Genomic DNA, 19,247 nt, shown 5'->3' on the forward strand with positions numbered 1-19,247 from the left:
GTCACCCGGTTTCAATCAATTGAATCCCAGTGTCCGCCCATGGATAGGTGTTCCTGGCCAGTTCTTCCTAAAACTGGAATGCAAAAGTATTTGTAGCACAACATGAAATTATTCTGTTTCTTTCAATCCCTGTCTCACTTTCCAGCAAGTATGAGAAGGCAGATGCATAGGGGAGTCCTTTTAGATCAGAGGAGCTGGAAGCAGTCTGAACTCCCTGGAACACAGGAAGTGACTATTTATTGGCTACTGTAACATCTGTTCCTGATGATTCCCTTTGCAACACTAAATATGCATGCACCCATTTTCTAGGGCACATTGTTTGTGTAGTGCTCTGTGTAAGGTGGAAAGCGTGTCTCTCTCACCAGCAGAAGTGGGTCCAACAAAAGACGTCACCTCACCCACCTTGTCTCTCTAACATCCTGGCACCGACATAGCTACAATACTGCAGATAAGTTGTCTCCATGTCATTTTCTTCCTACCTCACCTTAACAGCTGGCATCACGCTAAGCATGGAAGGGGGACCCGGTTTGGGGAGAAGAACTCCCGCGAGCTTTGTCAAAGCAAACTTAGACTTTCAACATTCTGAAGTGTTTGGTTAAAGGCCCATCTTCGTCTCCCACCCAGAAGGAGCTGGAGGAGAGCATCGGGGGCCCTCTACCCAATGCTCCCTTCTGAACTGTGTGGTTGGCACCATGGCCTAGTAGTTTGGGTGGTGAATTGGGTTTTACAAGACCTGGGTTTGATTCTCGGCATTCTTTTGCTAGAGGCCTCCAGGCCCAGGTCTCAATTTCTGGCTGTTCTGCTGACTCTCGGTGTAACCTTTGGTCCATAAAATAACCTCTCTGGGACCCAGTATCAGATGGGGGAAATGCCTGCCTACCCCACCCCAGGGGTGCTCTGAGTATTAAAGTGCTGGATGAGTACTTGTGAAGGGCAGGGCAGTTCTTTCAATGCTCCCTGGAATAGGGTAGGGGTACCTGCAACCGTGTCTCTCCTCAGTGTAGCCTGTTAAGGGGGGGCACTACCCAGCCAGCAGCACGGGGCATTAAGAATTAAGTCCCAGCTGGGGAATTCAGAGTTGGCTCAGTGAGGCTGGGAAGCAAAGATGCACCTGAGCCCCTTAGAGTGTGGTTGGGCTAATATCAGGAGAGAGGAAGACACTGTTATCTAGAAGCCAGGACCAAGCATTCTGGAGGCAGAAGAGCCCCCGCTAGTATTGTGCGTTCATAGGAAGATCAGCCATTTTAAGTTTAAGGGGTTAAGCCGCAGGAGAGGACTGAGGCTGGTGACTGGGATGAGTTGGGGGGAGGGGTTAGCCCTGTACAGCTGGACTCTGAAATGCCAAAGAGGGCTTTTTAACTTAAGCTGAGCCCCCCTGCAAAGTTTCTCCCCCTGCCCCAATGTTACTATCATGTCTTACTGGTGGTGGTTGAATGGGATGCAGTTATTCAGGACTCTTAAACCAACCTTCAAGGGGACTAGGGGTGGAAAACCTAACTTCTATGAAATTCGCCCCCTCCCCCGGTGGCATTCAAGAGCCACTTCTCCTTCCCCCAGAGATGCCTGTTACCATAATTGTGTCAGGAATACTCAAATGGACAAATAAGCAGGTTTTTAACCAATAAAACGCTAATTAAATATGACTGCATTGTGCCTTAGAATCATAGACTATCAGGGTTGGAAGGGACCTCAGGAGGTCATCTAGTCCAACCCCCTGCTCAAAGCAGGGCCAATCTCCAATTTTTGCCCCAGATCCCTAAATGGCCCCCTCAAGGATTGAACTCACAAGCCTGGGTTTAGCAGGCCAATGCTCAAACCACTGAGCAAATCCCTCCTCCCCATGACACTGCCTTGACCCTGCCAAATCTCTGAGCACAGACAGTCCCAAAGATGGGAGAGCCCTGGCTGCCTATTTCAGAGTGTGCTTTAGCACAGACGCAAGCAACCCGTTGGTAAAAATTGGCAGAGCTACGTTCCAACCCTCCCACTCAATCCGCTGCAAATGAGTTTGATTACTTTCCGTTTATGGTGATCATGCCGTTCACCACCAGGGGGCTCCATAATTCTCTAGAACAGGGGTTCTCAACCCATGGGTCGGGACCCAAAATTCGGTCACCAGAATGTTTCAAAGGGGCGTGTAGCAGCTTCTGTCCCACGGGGCTGGCTGGGCTCGCCTCCCTGCTCTAGGACCTGCAACCTCTTGGGTCCCAGGACCACTCAAGTTTGGCCCAGCCGTCATAATAATGGGAGCCTGGGTAGGCCAAATTTGAGTGAGTGGCTCTGCAACATCATCAGCCAGGTCACAGCTCCACTCACACAAATTTGGTCCAATCAGGGTGCCAGGGACCTGAGCAGCGGTGCAGCCCCAGAGATTGCACTGCCTGGATTGGAGAGCCAAGCCCAGTCAGCCCCACAGCACAGGAGCTGCAGGAGCCACCATTGTGGGGTGAGTGGCAGGCAGGATGCAAGCCCCCGCTTTCCCCACACACACACACAGGTGACAGGACCTGACCAAAATCACACCAGGGCTTCCAACTCCAGACTATTTGCTAGGTCACGACAGGCCATAAACATTTACAAATAGGTTCTGAGCCCCCAAAAGGTTGAGAATCCCTGCCCTAGAAGGTTTTACTCCAAGAACTCACAGCAAGAGTTACCTACCAGGGCAGACTTTGCTGCAACAGGGCCTAGAGGAAGGTGATCCCTCAAACCGCTGGGTCCCAGACCATCCCCAGCTTTCAAAATTATCAGCCACACCTCAGAAGCAAACAGGATGCCAGGACAAAGACAAGCACCGGTGGTGCCCCCAGCTTCTTTCCTTGGTCTTCGGGTGGGTGGCGGCCCTCAGCAATCGCTGCAGCTTTCAAGCAGAGTTTGAGGGTAGTCCTGAACAGATTACATGGCCGCAGTGTAACCTATTTGCAATGCATGTAAGGGCTAATATAGCATTACTAGGGAGTATTCTTTTACCAGAGGTCTATTGTCGAGATGGGTCAATATGCAGATCTGGATGCGAACATTACCAAAGCTCATGAGAATTGGAATGACAGATTCTGTTTAGGGACCATATCTAGTGTATTGGGCTGCTGTGTAGTGTGTTGGTTGTGTGTCTTGTTGGTATAAGAGTGCTGTAGAATAACACTATGTTATAGCTACTAGCAATCCATGCCCAATTTTCCATTCATTTACAGCAGTGTAAATCAGGAGTCACTCTACTGATGTCAATACAGTTACAGGAGTGTAAAACAAAAGGCAAATCAGGGCCTCGCCTAGGCTCTTAATACACACTTGGGCATTATAAAAAATAACAGCATTTCAGGGAGTTATACAGGAGAGAGATTGATAGTGGAATTTTATTTGGTAGCCCTGGGTTGGCTGATATCAAAGAGAGCCCTGCACTGAGGTTGGAGGTTAATACCTAGAAGTACCTTTGTGGCCCAAGGCCCATTTCACCATCACAAACTAGCACCATCAAGTCCTGGTTGAACAGATACTCTGTGGCTTTAGACTGTACTTCCTCTGACCAAGAGGCTCAGCCACTGCTAATGATGTGAAAAAGGAAGTCATTACCAGCAACAACCTCAAAATTAAAAGCATGGCAGAGGAATTGGATTGCTTTACAAATGGACTCCTCTCCCAGTGGAATTGCCCAGACCTGAGTGTAATGACATTAAGGAGCCTGGATCTATGGAAATTAATTACTCCAGTCTCAGGAGACAGTGTTGTATCTGCTGTTAAACCCAAAAGATGTAACTGGAAGAGCTCTTCCCATTGGCTCTAGGGCTGGGTGGACGTCAGACTGTACCAAGGTTTGACTAAAACATTCAGAATCCAGGTGGCTTCTGGCTCATGTGTAGAGTGGTGGGGAGACATCTCACCAGAACAGGGTGTCCTGCAATGCAGCATGTATCTCTAGTTTGGGGCCTTTACTAAGACTTCCCAGGAATGGTCATCCTTGTGATTTTTGTGAGACGAACTCCTGTTGTTAGGAACTGAATGAAGGTCCTCAATTTAGAATATTGCATAGACAAATGAACAATACTTTGGTCCCTGTTAATGAAGCTGGATCCTTTTTTTTTTTTTTTTTGCTGGATATGTGAATTATTTCCTGACTCGCTGCTGACTGCTAGGTCCAATATTTATACAGGTGGCCTGATATTCGGAGATGAGGCTAGAACTTGTCAGTGGTAGATAGGATGATGTTGGAGAGACCAGACCTAATGAAATGAACACTGCAGACAGGCATATTAATAATCATTTTACTTTTGGTTTACACGAAAGCTTATTCAGTACAAAATTGCTCCAGTTAGACTACATGGAAAGAGCTGCTAGTCCTCATTTCTACAGTCACATTTCAGAGAACTATAAAAATGGCACCATGGGGCTCGATGGTTATCGTTAGTCAATCACTGGAGAGCAATTCACTCTGTTTCCAAGGAGCAAAAAATGTTGGTTGGGATTTTTTAAAAAACTAAGGAATTTAGAGACACGGCTCCTACTGAAAGTCCATGGGAGCAGAGGACCAAATTTTAAAGGTATTTAGGTGCCTGAAGAAGCAGTTAAAGACCCAGTAGGATTTTCAAAAGCACATAGGCACCTAACTCCTATTGATTTCAGTGGGCAATAGGTGCCCAGTGGGATTTTCAAAAGTGCCTATCTGCATCTTAAGCACCCAAATACTTCTGAGGATCTGGGCCTGAGCATGTACCACCCTGAGCCTGCTTTTAAAATCCCACCCCAGTATTTCTAACTGCCAGTGCTACCAACTCAATCTGGGATCCGAGAGCAATGCTGGGTTCTTTCCTTCTCACACATGGCTGTCAGCACGAGAATTGCAGCAGGCCAAATTGTGCCCTCGTTATCACCTGTGTTATTCTATTAGCCTGCAGGAGGGGGGGCACAGATGTAGCTAATTGGAACTAAACCGTTCTGTTGATGATGCAAAAGAAGGAATAGACTGCAGCTCACTCTCCCAGAGCTGGGTTGGCTCTGCATTGGTTGTCATGGGTACAAATTAGTAGAAACTCACTTTAGTCCCTGCAAGACAGACATAGGGGGTGAGGTAATATATTTTATTGGACCAATGTCTCTTGGTGAAAGAGACAAGCTTTCTGGCTGCACCAAGCTCTTCTTCAGGTCACTGCAGTCACCAACATATCTGAATATACACCTACCTGGTGAGGAAGAAGGTAATATTAGTTCCAGTCATTTTTTCAAAGCATTTCAGGACAGATTTTCAAAGATATTTAGGTGCCTAAAGATGCCCATGGGCACCTAGTGGGGTTTTCAACCACCCCGAAGCAGGTTAGGTGCCTCCCTGCCATTGAAAGTCAATGAGACTTAGGTGCCTATCTTTGTGAGATGATTTTGAAAATCCCAGTAGGTGCCTAGCTGAATTTTTAAGATCCTAAATACCTTTGACAATCAGGCCCTTCAAGCCTGACCACTGTACCATATAAATGGCTAGAGGTATAAGCACATAACTAGAACTGGGCAAAAAATAGTGAATATTTTTTCATTAACATTTTTGGGGGAAATTTTTTATTGCAATTTCCAAAAGTTTCAACCAGCTGTAGGGGAAAAAATTAACCAGTAATTCCTGCTCACCCTCCAGTTTTCATCCCTGCCTGCCCCATTTCCATCAGACACACTCCCTTGTTGTAGCATTAGTCCTACCTAAAGCAGCATCCTGTAGAAGCTATAGATCAGTATGTGTGCCTTGGCACTATTGGCTCCACAGCTTTGAAAACACCAGAGAAAGGCTCAGTTCCGGGCAGACCTGTGTTGATTATTCCCTGAGTGAAATGACTACAGCAGGGGCTAAATCAATACAGGTGACAAACATTCCAGCAGCCAGTGCTGCTTTTATGGGCATCTTGAAAACCACTGAATGACTTACAGTGCCAGCTTAATGAATTGGGCACAGCAATGACTTTAGGGAATTAATTCTCCCTTGCCTTATCTTCAAGGGACACTCTTCAAGATTGGTTGCTCCAAATTTGACTTGCAAGAGAAGAAAATGGGAAGGAATCTGTTTGTAAAGTCCATACAATTTTGCTTTCAATGCTCTTTCTTTCTTTCTCTCTTCCCCACCCCAGGGCAACAAAAATCCAAAGCCGGTAGCCCCAGTCCACTGACAGAATTAGGCTGGCCTGTTGTGCACAATAAACATGGATGTGCCACTAACCTCTTCATTGCTTAATAGACGAGAGAGAGAGTATGAAGCAATGCTGCCAGAGACTAAAGAGCAGTCGAAAGCCAATCCCCCACGTGCACTCAGATTCATCGGGGTTGGGAGATGAACGACTTGGCTGATTCAATTAGCGAACATTAGAGAGCCTAGCTTTTTCCCCTGAAGCCATCATTCCCTATGATGAAGGAGTCTGCATATCTTATAAGTCTCTCTGGATGAGTCTTGCTTCCCTCACATCTTTTATCCTCCTCTCCGCCTTCGCTGACAATTAACCAAAGATTGATTTATCAATATAGCTACATGCAAACCTCATTCTGTGCTTACCAGTCTTCTTCTTCTTAGCATATGTGCAATGTGCCTCAGATGGTTTGTGACGAGGATTCATCTCCAAATTTGGTCCGCTGGTTGGATCATTAGCTTCCACAGTCCAGGTATTGATGGGGAATGCAACATGAACGCTGATCCATGCCCCTTTGCCTACCAGTACTGTTGCCTTAATGGGATGCTAGGTGATCACTGGGCATTCAGGAGGCATCAAGTCATCTTATTTCACCACTGATGTTCACTGGTGTTCTTTGGCTCCCGCATCCCCCCCACTTATATTAAATAGACAGTTAGAGATAATAGAGCTGACTTGTTAATCCAGTGACCCAGTACAGTATTAGCACACAGTTTCAAAAGGACAGAACTATACTTAGACATCGTTGGAAGGAAGATGGTCTAATAGTTAGAGCAACTGGCTGTGAGTCAGGACTCCTGGGTTCTATTCTTCATGTTGTCACTGTGTGACCTTGAGCAAATCACACCCTTTCTACACCCCAGTTCATCCATTTTTTAAAAGGATAGAATAATATTCCCCTCCTGCCAAGGTAGAAAGGCGTGAAATAATCACAATGAAGCTTGAAATTTGAGGGATTTGTATTTCAGTCTGATGTCCTGAAATTAATCAAACTTTGCATGCAAAACACAGTAAAATTAGCGCTAGCTTGTTGGTTGGTTGGTTTTGCTTATCCATAGGCTCATTTTCATTCTTAAAAATGTGCATCAGTAAAAAGGGCATTATACTATGTTCCTCTCACAAAGGGGGTATTGTGATGTAAACTGATTCATATTTGTAAATGTCTTTGATATCCCTGGCTTCAAGGTGTGGGAATGAAGTAGTGAACCAGATTACCACTGACTTGCCCTGAAAAGAGTGGTCTTGCTGAACTATTTAAGGTGCTTGTTAAGGGCTTTCCCTACACCCTTCCCCTGGTCCTTGTAACACAGACAGAAAGCAGAAGACTGGAAGTCCTAAGTGCAGGCAATGCGATGTTTATTCAAGTTAGTTTCAAGCAAGCATATCCATAGCGCCCCAGAGCCTTTTTTCCCAGTGTTCCAGTTCCCACCTCCTTAGCAGGCATAATTATACCTGTCGTGCCCACCCTGGGTCCCACCCCTTACAATTTATTGTCATGTTCCGTTTTGGAAGGTCGTGAGTCAGGGGGCTTTGGTACCACCTCTTTTGTATCCCATGGGAGGGGTAAGGAGTGAGGTTGTGCTTAAGTCAGGGACAGGCCTTTCTTTGGCTTTTAGTGTTTCTTATACCTTCCCCCCGCATCCCCTCGCCCCTCCTGACCTTGGCTCAAGATAGGAGTCAAGGCAGTCATATATTAAACTCCCACCAAAACCAGCAACACTTGAGTTCTCTCTCTTATCTTTTCTCATACTAACAAACCCATCTGGCTGGGCAGAAGCAACACACAGTGTCTTTGTTCTTTGTTCACACCTATTAATAAGAATATAAAAATATTAAAAGTTAAATGGGCAAACAAGACCCAAAATTCTTTCTCAGGCAAATATACAGGCCTGACTACTACATCATCATCATCACTAACATGCCTAACAGTGCTTATAGGCCTCCCTTTACCATAGTATCTGAGCATCTCCCCATCTTTAAAATACATCCAATACCACTAGGAGGTAGGATAGTATCATGAACCCCCTTTTACAGATGGGGAACTGAGAGCCTAAGGCCCAGATCCGCAAAGGTATTTAGGCACCTAACTTCCATTGATTTCAATGGGAGTAAGGTACCTAAATAAATGTTGACAATCTGGGCCTATGTGATTTACAGGGTCATGGAAGTGACATCTGTGACAGAGCAGAGGATTAAACCCAGGTCTCTCACCTAACCCCTGGCCCATCCTCGCTCTCTCACAGAGCAACACATGTCAGTGCCATTGAATTTTCAGTTCATTTGTTCCTCTGACAAATCCAAGGGTCTGATCTTAGAGGAGATATGTCAACCTTGTGCAACCGCTTCCTGAAACATAACAAGGGAAGAAATTATAGATTAAATGACATAGTAGAGCAATTAAATAAAGTGGAGTCATAATATAAAGAAGTGAATGTGGTCTCTCTCTCTCTCTCTCTCTCTTTATAACCTGTTTAGTTTGCCAAGTTTGCTATCTCTTTAAACTTTTTTGCATATTCCATTTCATTGCCTACATTAGACCCTTACCTCTTTTGACTTTCCAACACCCAGGAGCATTCCCACGCCTGGAGAACATTCAGAAAAATTAAAATTTCAGTCTTCCCCTTTGGCATGAAAATCAAAGCGAATCAAGTATGGACGTGTCCTCCTCCTCTGAAGATGCGCAGAAATAATTGGGGGACCATGCTCCCACCTTCTAATATTCCTTTTGAAGTCAGAGGAACAATATTGGTTTTGTCATAGGCCAGGGTGTTCCTTGGACTAATTAGTGTAAATGGCCCAGCACTTTCCACAACCATTTGAGCGATACTTCAGTATCTTTGATGCTAATTTAAGGACGTGTATTGCTTAATTAGAATAATAGGATTTTAAATATTGATAACTATTCCCTGCCACCCTAGCTAGTCATCAGTGTCCATTTCAACACCATCTTCTTTCTCCATGCTTTGTAGGTGAAATTCACCTCTGAGGACTTAAGTGGCACATTGGCCTTGCGCTAGCCCTCTGATCAGGGGTGAGTTTCACTCTGCAAATGTGGAAAAAGACTTTGTCATTAATTCGCTGTTCAGGAAAAAGAGAGGAATGGACATAGCTGGGAAATTCATTCAGTATGTGTGCGTGGGGGGGAGCAGGAATTAGCAGTAATGCCTGGGTCTTCATTGTAAAAAGAGCCCATCTAGTATCGCAAGCGTAGAATTAGCATCCATGTGACAGCAGATAACATCTTAGAGCTCAGTGTGATGCTCTGTACCTCGGGGGAATACCCAGCACCCCCAATTTCATCCTTGTAAAATGATTGTGTGGTATCCAATGCAAAATTTTTCATGTCGGGTGTCTTTGGAAGGCTCGTGATGCACTGAGCATTGTTGTTACAGTAATGTTATCGTGAGTTATAGGTTATAATTTCATGTATGTAGTTATGAGGCTGAAAATGTGTCCTCATGGCTTAAAATAAGCCCAGGCAAAAACTCTCCAAGAGCTGAGACGCAATTCACACCTCATCAGGACATGTATGGGACAAACCCAGCCCAGCCTCACGGAAACAAAGGACGCTGGCCTAGGCAGCAACAAAAGAATCTGCTGGACTATTGAGGGAGTCACCCCCACTTCCTTTGGTCAGTTTGGAACTGCAATGAGGTAATGCTCAGTTGACTCTGAAGGGGGGGGGCAAAGCCAAGAGGGAAGAAAGACCATGATAAAAGAAAGAGATGTTTGCCTTGCTCTTCCTCTCTCTTCCACCTACATCTAGAGACACCACAGCAAGCGACTGAAGCGCTGATCAAAGGGGAGAGCCTGGCTGAAGAGCAACCAGCCAGCCTGTGGTGAGAAGAATCTAAGTTTGTAAGGGCATTGAAAGTGTTAAGATCATCTTAGAATGTGTTTTGCTTTTATTTCATTTGACCAAACCTGACTTGTTATGCTTTGACTTATAACCACTTAAAATCTATCTTTATAATTAATAAACTTGTTTGTTTATTCTATCTGAAGCAATATGTTTGGTTTGAAGTGTGTCAGAGGCTCCCCTTGGCATAACAAGCTTGGTACATATCAATTTCTTTGTTAAATTGACGAATTTATATAAGCTTGCAGCTTCCAACAGGCATAACTGGACACTGCAAGACGGAGGTTCCTAGGGTTGTGTCTGGGACCGGAGATATTAGCTAGTGTCATTCAGTTGCACAATCCAAGGAGCAGCCTACATGCCAGAGGCTGTGCGTGAACAGCCCAGGAGTGGGGGTTCTCACGACACAGCAGGGTAAGGCTGGCTCCCAGAGTCAAGGAATGGAGTGACCTAGCAGATCACCGGTCCAGATAACACCAGAGGGGAACGTCACACTCAGCTCTATGGCATTTAAATAAAAAAAGTTAATTTTATGCTGGTGAAAAATGTTGGTTTGACAGCCCTAGAGGCTGGATGTTTATATCCACTGAACAGGTCTAGCCAGGTGGCAGTAGTGAAAGTTTTCCCTACCATCATCCTGCTGATGTGCTTCAAATTAAACTTCTTAATCTAGGGTACTGCTGGTTAATTCTCCATGATCCATTCAATATTTGTCCTCTGTAATGAAATTGCCAACAAGGTTGCTAGCTGTGATGATATGTTTGATACAGGCATCTGTGTCCTCCAACAGCTAGACTAAGACCATCAACTAATCCGTAGCCAACCTAATGCCCATGAGATAGTAGCAACATAGGCTGTTGCTGAATGGGGCTAGATTTGAACTGTGACCTAATAATTATATAAAAGCCTGTCACTCATGCGCAATCTCCTGAAGAATTTTTCTTTTCTTAGCAATGTAACAGAGCCAGAGGCTTCTATTTTAGCTGCATAATCAGTGGCATTGCAATCAGTGAAAGGTTCTGAAGTCTGCAGCTCCCATTGAGTACCTAGTAGGAAAAAACAGACTTCTTTCTGAGGGGGACATCAAGATTCCCTTTCTTCTCTGCATATTAACATTCTCCCATCTTTGAAATAGTGTGATCAGCTTGATTCTGACTGATTTTGATGTCAAGAAAGTGTCTTCTTGGTACAGTTCCCTGACACCTATTTTACACACCAATTGCTTCTCTGTGACTTTCCCTGCTTTTGAACGTAATGAAAGAAACCTGTCTTCATTCATTTATTGGAAACCAGAAATCCAGCAGTTTATAAAACAAAGCATGTATGGCTGCCCCAAGTAGGAACATTCTCGACCCCTGGCATTAATACTCTGAAGTCAGACTCCAGCCCAATAGACTAAAACTTCACCTCTGAGGATTGAATTGCAGTACAGTGCACTTAAAAATTTAAACCTCTGTGAAAGTTTTATTACAAAACTTGAAACTGAGGAATACTCTTCTGGCTTCTAGCTTTGCTACAAGCCTGAGGCAGAGCACAGCCTCTTTGTAAAGGTGATGCATCTGGGCCCAGTTTTATGCAAAATTTATTCAGGTTTCAACTTAGTTTCAATTTTATTTGCACTGAAACTCAAGCTGGTGACTGCAGAGAGGCAAAAGATCCAAAGCTTACATGTGAAAAATCTGAAAGTTGAGGTTTTTCCATTTCATTTCAAATTTTCTAAAATCGACTGACTTTCCAGTTAAAAATTAAGCATACTTTTCTTTCATTTTAAAATAGGACCATTTGTGAACCATTTCCATGGAAACTATGGTCATATGTTCCAGAAAAATAAATAAAATTAGAAAGTATTTTTTTCTGAAACTTATTCCAGATGAAAATGGATTTTCCCGCATTTTGAATCTTTCATGCATTTGATCAAAGCTTTTTTTTTTCATTAAAGTTTTCTCATTGAAATGAAATTTCTGGGTCACAAAATGCTCAAAATAAAAATAAAAAAGGGCAAAAAAATTACTTTCTCAAAGCTTTACAAGAAACTTCTTAAATCCAAAAGTTCATAATTACCCTCCATTTTGAGAAAAGGGCTAAGAAACTATGTCAGCACCAATGGCCTTCTGGGATTTTCCCCCGAGGAATTCTGGAAGTTTGACACCTCCCACAATTCCTCTGCATGCTCAAAAGGCCTTTTGAAATCTCCCAAGAGCAAGTGCTTCAAGCAACGGTACTGCGGGCTATGGCGTATCTACTTAGAAAGCAGTGACACTTTAGAGGTGATGTACAACAATGGCAAAACGGCTGTGGTCCTTGTCTTAGGTGAACACAGTGCATTGTGGGTAATCATGCCAGTGAAGGTTTAGGTCTTTTATTACAGATAAAGCCTGCTGATTTCTACTATTAACCACTGCAGAATTGGAAAGAGACTGGTCCAGCGAGCTACGCTGCCTATTGCAGAGTGCTGAACATTCAGAATCCTATTGCGGATTCTGAATGTTCGGCACGCACAGGGACGAGGACACATTGTGTGAGAGCGGAAAGCAGCTGCACCCCGTTCTGTTAATGAAAATAAGGCTTATTGTTTTCAGCACCTCCACTGTCATCTTCTTTCAGCTGGAGGCAATAATTAGCTAGGGCCATTAATTAGCCGGGCTGGAGAGCAGCACTTAAGGGAACTTGCAGTCGGGACAATGCTGTTGTTTGCTGTGCAGTGTAGAGGTTGCCAGGCAGTCGGTCCCCATGCAATTAAATTCCGATGCACATGTGCAAATAAAAAAAAAAGAATATCTGAATGAGATTATGGAGTGATTGCAAGTTGTTTTATTGTGCTGGCTCTGTGCACCCCGGGGGTTACAAAAAGCAGCTACTGCAGGAAGCCGGCCGTATGCAGTCCTTGGACAATGACAGGTTTTCATTGTTCCTGTCTTAACTGAATACTTACAGCAGGACATAAATGTGATTGTTTCTGTGGAGCTCAGGCTCAGGGTAAGGTATTCCCCCAAGTAAAGGAGCTATTCCAAGACCTTGATTGCAAGGCAGGAGTTCCTTTTATATGTCTGAGGCTGACTCTCTCTGGTGGTAAGAGGGGAACTCCCTTCTGATCTGATCATAAGCAAACTAGGGAAATGTAGTCTAGATGAAAGGTGGGTGCACAACTGGTTAAAAGATCATACTCAAAGAGTAGTTATCAATGGTCAAACTAGGAAGACGTATCAAGGGGTGTCTCACAGAGGTCAGTCCTGGGTCTAGTACTATTCAATATTTTCATTAATGTCTTGGATAATGAAATGGAGAGTATGCTTATAAAATCTGTAGATGACACCAAGCTGGGAGGGGTTACAAGCACTTTGGAGGACAGGATTAGAATTTAAAACAATCTTGACAAATTGGAGTATTAGTCTGAATTCAACAAGATAAAATTCAGTAAAGACAAGTGCACAGTACTTCACTTAGGAAGGAAAATTCAAATGCACAACTACAAAATGGGGAATAACTGGCTAGGTGGTTGTACTGCTGAAAAGGATCTGGGGGTTATGGTGGGTCACAAATTGAATAAGAGTCAACAATGTGATGCAGTTGCAAAAAAGGCTAATATTCTGGGATTAACATAGCGTTGTATGTAAGACATGGGAGGTAATTGTCCCGCTTTCCTCGGCATTGGTGAGGCCTCAGCTGGGACACTGCGTCCAATTCTGGGCACCATGCTTCAGGAAAGATGTGGACAAATTGGAGAGAGTCCGTGGGAGAGCAACAAAAATGATCAAAGGTTTATAAAACCTGACTTATGAGGAAAGGTTAAAAAAACTGAGCATGATTTGCCTTGAGAGAAGAACGTTGTGGGGGACCTGAGAACAGTCTTTAAATACAGTGAGGGCTGCTATGGAGAAGAAGTTGAGCGTTGTCCTCCCTATGTCCATTGAAGGTAGGACAAGAAGCAATGGGCTTCATCTGCAGCACACGTGATTTAAGTTAGATATTAGCAAAATCCTTCTAACTATAAGGGTAGCTAAGGTCTGGAATAGGCTTCCAAGGAAGGCTATGGCATCCCCATCATTGGAAGATTTTAAGAACAGGTTGGACAAACACCTACCAGGGACGGTCTAGGCTTACTTTGTCCGAGCTCAGCACAGGGGGCTGGACTAGATGACCTCTTGAGGTCCTTTAAGCCCTACATTTCTATGATTCAAAGAGCTCTGAGATTTTATTATAGAATACTTGGCATCTACTCAGCAGTGGGAAAGCCAGGCTGGGAGATGGCTTATCCACTGATAGGGCCTAATTCTGCGAGGGGAAAAAAATGCCCCTTTCTCCCACTACCATTTCTGGGCATTTGGAGCACTAAGCAGCTCAGCAGCAGTATTTAGGTACCTTAGCGGATTCTAGTTATGTCCAAGGAGGAGCATTGCTCATTTTAGATCAAATTTCAGCCCTCTAAGGCCCAGATTGTCAAGGGTATTGAGGTACCTAACTCCCACTGAAATCAAAATCCAGCATGAGATGCTAGATATGTAAAAGGCATCTTTGAGCCAGTCCTGCATCCCAAATATGTCCCACCAGGTTTTAAAATGGCTTGCAACAAAACCTCTCACTAAGGGATAAGGAGGGTAGGTAGAAGCTAGTGTTATCTGGTGGTGGGTGGGGACGGCGGAGTGACCCACATCTCTTGGAGAAAAGCAGGTGGGTACTCAGCAGCATGACAGGACCTGAGAGCTACATAAGTCTTCTGCTCTTGTATGCCAACCTGGCATAAGGGAATGAATGTCAAGCACTGTCTATCCTGATGGTGCAGTGCCGTAGCATCTATGTCTGGGCACTCGTTGGCCTGCTCATAAGAAGCTTGTTACTAGAGATCTGCAGACTGTTTTGTATCCCCGTTCCTGAATGGTTGCCCAGATCTCAAACAGACCCTCTCCTCAAAGCTCAGAACAGTTGGGATAACTTTCCTCCTTCCTTATTTTATTTTTCACAGCAGCCTCTGCACTTCCTGGTTCCTGGCAGTTCAGGAATTAGAAGTGCCAGAACACTGTGACTAACACTGTACTTGTTGTTCCTGCCTGGAAGCAAGTAATTCTGGAAATCTCCTTGAAAAGAACTGTGTGAGAAATTTCCAGCCCTGTTTTGCAGCCTAAAGTGTTACATTTCTTCCCCCAAGCACAAAGAGCAGCCATATACCCACTGGCCTGAATGCCTTTTGTTTTAGGTTAAGGAAAGCAACAAGAAAGAACAAAAGTAAAGTCTCCAGGCAAGAGCTGTGTGTGTGACTCTCCAGGAGAGAGGGTGGAGGTGTGTGCATGCTCTCTAAAAGGTTACAGCAGCTGTGAGAACAAAATGCGCAGGCAGGCACCGTTACTACAAAGGACAGCTATTCCAGTGGCTAGTACTAGCTCAGGAGACCCAGGTTCAGTTCTTGGCTCCACCACAGATTTCCTCTGTGGCCTCGGGCAAGTCAGTTAGCCTCTCTGTGCCGCAGTTTCCCACTTATATGATAGTAACACTGCACCTCCTTCCCTCCAAGGAGGGCTGTGAAGATAAATACATTAGAGACTGTGAGGTGCTCAGATAATATGGTAATTAGGACCACATAAGTTCCTATGATACATTTCAAATGTAAAGGTGCAGTGTGCAGAAAATGAAGGCATCATTGTCATAACTGTATCCACTGTGCAGATCAGGGTGCACCTCTGAAACCAGCCTCTGCACTGATCCGCTAAGGTTTTCCCGCTGCTGGGTGTTGCCAGCCACAGAGACAGTTTAAGATCGCTCTCTCTCTTTTTTTTTTTTTTTTTTAAACTGGCCAAATTTGTCCCTGATGTAACTAAGCTTTAACCTGACTGAATTCAGTGGAATTACACCAGCAATGAATTGGACCCTAAGAGTTTATACAGAAAAGGCAGGCCCTGTTGCAGTCAGAATTTCAGTTGTATAGGCCCATGACTGACCCCGTGGTTGCCATATGGTCTTTGAAGTATAGATCTGGAAACCAGGGAACGTAGTTTCATTTCCTGGCTCTGCCATTGACTTGCTTGTGGCAAATTCACTTCACTTCTCCATGCCTCAGTTTCCACAGATCATAATGCTACTTGGGAGGGAAAGGGAATAGCTAATGTTTGCACAGCCCTTGAGAGGCCCAAATGGAAGTTACCAAGCTTTACGGCTACTGTGGGGGGTGGGGGAGAGGTTGTCCCATTATAAAGGCCTAAGCCTGCATGGTATGAGGTACCCACATCACTACTGCCATGGTGGTGCTTCGTCCACTGTGGTAGACTAGGGTATGGGGCATCCCCTGAGAAGGCCCCCTGGAAATGCCCGTGTTAGTGGAGCAAGTTGAGTCTCCCTGTGCCTATATTATCTGCCTGGAGCTACAAATCTTTCTCCCTCACTGCTAACCCCTGTGGTTGTGGGTACCTCTCTAGCTCCCTCATTTGCAGTCAATTCCATCCTTCAGCACAGGGACTTAGTGTATATTCTACCCAGTGACCGTGCTCCTCTCTGTCTGCATTCCAGCCCAGGGGCTGAAACCAATCCATGGATGAAGGAAAAGAAAACCAGCGGGGAATACCCACAAATATAACAGAACGGAGGGGGTCCTGATGGACAGGCACAGCTCAGTCATGTTAATGTGAATTCCACAGGCGCCTCCAAAGGAGAAGGACCCTTGAGGCTGTGAGAGGAGAGAAGGATAGGAATGATAGGCTGTTCTCAGCTGTGGGAGAAGAGGTACCTTATGTCTTCCCACACCTGAGCTCGACAGGATGGGGACATTTCCTAACCCAACTTGTTTGTCTCCTGTTGTGCCCAGGTGTTAGAGGACATATGGTATATTTCTCCCTGAACCATAAATGCCCCTGCACTAACATTTCCCCCCACCACAGCCTTCGTCTTATGGTAATGTCGTTTGGGTTGTGAGAATGAGATCGGGGAGCGTCGGCTTGGAATTGAATTGAATAGATGTTTTGATCTCATTCCAGGCAGGCCTCTCTCTCACGCACCAATGAGAGTGTCGGGAGGTCGAACTTTCCACATCTCCCTGGAATGAATTCCAGAAGTGTGACCCATGTAAACCAAACAAAAGGCAAATATTTGGGACAGAATTCAGGCTTGCAATAGGCAGGTGATTTCACTTATTCCAAAACTGAATTTTTGCCCTTGAAAGGGTTTTCCTCAAACTTCCCCAAAATATATGAATATGTAAAATAAGCACTCGGCCTTGGGCTGAGAACAAGCTGGACAAATTTCAGTCTCATTCAGTGGAGATCCTCCCATTGCCTTAAGTGGGCTTCGGTTCAGGCTCCTATAGTTAGCTCCGGGCCCTCAGTGCCTAGCACATGCAGGTGCCATAGTGGAATGGCAGAGCAGCTTTTGCTGCAGGTGAGCTGAGTTAGATCAGGGAGAACTGGAATTGCAGGGGGCTGTGTAGGTCTGACCTGGGGGGCTTCAACAAAACAGTCGGGGGAACCGAAGTTAGATTAACAAGGTGCTATATAAGCCAGGTCTGATGTGTTTTGGCAGAGCCGGGGGGAGTTCAGGGCTGGAATAGGGGGGACACGGCAAGTCAGGGATGAGGTATATTGGCAGAGATGGTGTGATCCCAGCACTGGACTAGCCAGAAGGTCAAGACTGACCTGCATCAGCAGAGCAGTGAGGGGAGATGGGAATCTAGTATGGGGCCATGCCAGAACCACTCTGGCCTACTAATTAGTGCCATCAAACCTCATCCCCCCCATAAGTCCCAGGGTCATGACTGCAAACATTCCACCTGTCTGCAGAAGCTGCAGTGGGGCCGTTCAGTTCCCTGTGTTTGAATACTCGGCTTTTTGTGCTACAGCCTCTTCTGAGGCTCGTTACGAGAAGACCTTTTCCATGTCCCAGAGCCAGCAGGTATGGAAATCCACCAAAGCACTTGTAAATAGTAGCAGGATAGCATGGGCACGCAACAGAGCTTTGCATTTAATATGTCTTTGTCTCCTCTCCTGACGCAGGGATGACTTGCCAGGCCCGGAGCTCCTACATGGACACGGAGGTGCTATGGGGACACCGCTTCACGCCCGTCCTCACCCTCGAGAAAGACTTTTACGAAGTCGACTACAACAGCTTTCACAGCACCTACGAAACCAACACCCCCACCTGCTGTGCCAAGGAGCTGGCCGAATCTTTCCAAGAGGGCCGGCTCCTCCGCCACCTCTCCAGCGCCACCCTCCTGAGCAGTGGCAGGGAAGCAGAGACAGCAAAAGAGGAACAGGAAGTGGAAGATGAAGGAAGGGAGGTGGCTGGGGTGAATGGAGCCAATGGAACAGCAGGAGAGGTGAAGGCAGATATATCTGTATAACACGTGGATCTGTACTGGACAATAGACAATACATGTGCCCCTACTGGGGAAACAGTGGGATCCAGTGGTTAGGGTACTAGCCTGGCAGTCAAGAGATATGGGTTCTATTCCCAGCTCTGCTACCCACCTTTGGGTGACCTTGGACAAGTCACTCCATAGCCCTGTGCCTCAGTTTCTCCCATCTGTAAAACTAGGGTAATGGTACTTTATCCACATTTTCAAAGCATTTTGAGGTCTATGGATAAGACATGCTAGATAAGAGATGTTATTACTGTTGACGTTCCCCCACAGATTGCTCTAGAAGAGACTCCTTGGTTGGTCAAAATTATTTCCCTTTCAGGGGATATTTAAAAAGAGAAAACATAAAACAAGCTAACAATCTCCCATCTCAGTAACAAGAATGTAGTTTCGTACCTTCACTTAATTTACAAGTCAATGCACTGTAGACATTATTACTGCTAAATTAAAAGAGAGGAAAGAAAAATCCTCTCCTGTATCCAGCTTCCTAGTGATTGCACATGGTGTTTTAGAGTTTTCCTCCTGAACTGTGTCCACCATGATTCATTTCCGACAGGCTGAAACATCTAACAGTGGGATGACGGGTCTCTCTTCTGAGATAAATCAGGCATTTCTCAGCCTGGCTTTGTGTTGTGGCCTCTTTATCACGTGCATCCTACTGGTCAGGCTTTCTTTCCAAACTGGTACAGTGCCATCTCTGGTGTAATTGTTTTGTACAGCCATGCTGCTCAGTGTATGGCTTGTCATCATGGGCTGTTTAGATCTTGCCCATGATAACGGTTTTTGGACCTGTGTGTCCCAGGTTCAATCCCCACTTTTGATCCATGGCAATGAGTTCCAGGTCCCTCTCTAAAGTCTGGTCCATTTAGAGGATAAAAGCATACTACTGCTACCGGTTAAG

At 45.2% G+C, this 19,247-nt stretch overlaps 1 protein-coding gene across 1 annotated transcript in view; it reads left to right on the top strand.

The window, feature by feature from the left end:
- Window positions 1–18,984, top strand: part of KCNJ5 (potassium inwardly rectifying channel subfamily J member 5) — a 31,638-nt gene extending 12,654 nt beyond the window's left edge. Inside the window, exon 3 of the mRNA XM_074936546.1 lies at window positions 17,982–18,984. Within this exon, the coding sequence (XP_074792647.1) occupies window positions 17,982–18,328 (347 nt within the window). The 3' untranslated portion in view covers window positions 18,329–18,984. The remainder of the gene's footprint in view (window positions 1–17,981) is intronic.
- Window positions 18,985–19,247: the final 263 nt, after the last annotated feature.

The sequence above is a fragment of the Natator depressus genome, chromosome 22 (genome assembly GCF_965152275.1).
Source record: "Natator depressus isolate rNatDep1 chromosome 22, rNatDep2.hap1, whole genome shotgun sequence".
NCBI classification, from domain to species: domain Eukaryota; kingdom Metazoa; phylum Chordata; order Testudines; family Cheloniidae; genus Natator; species Natator depressus.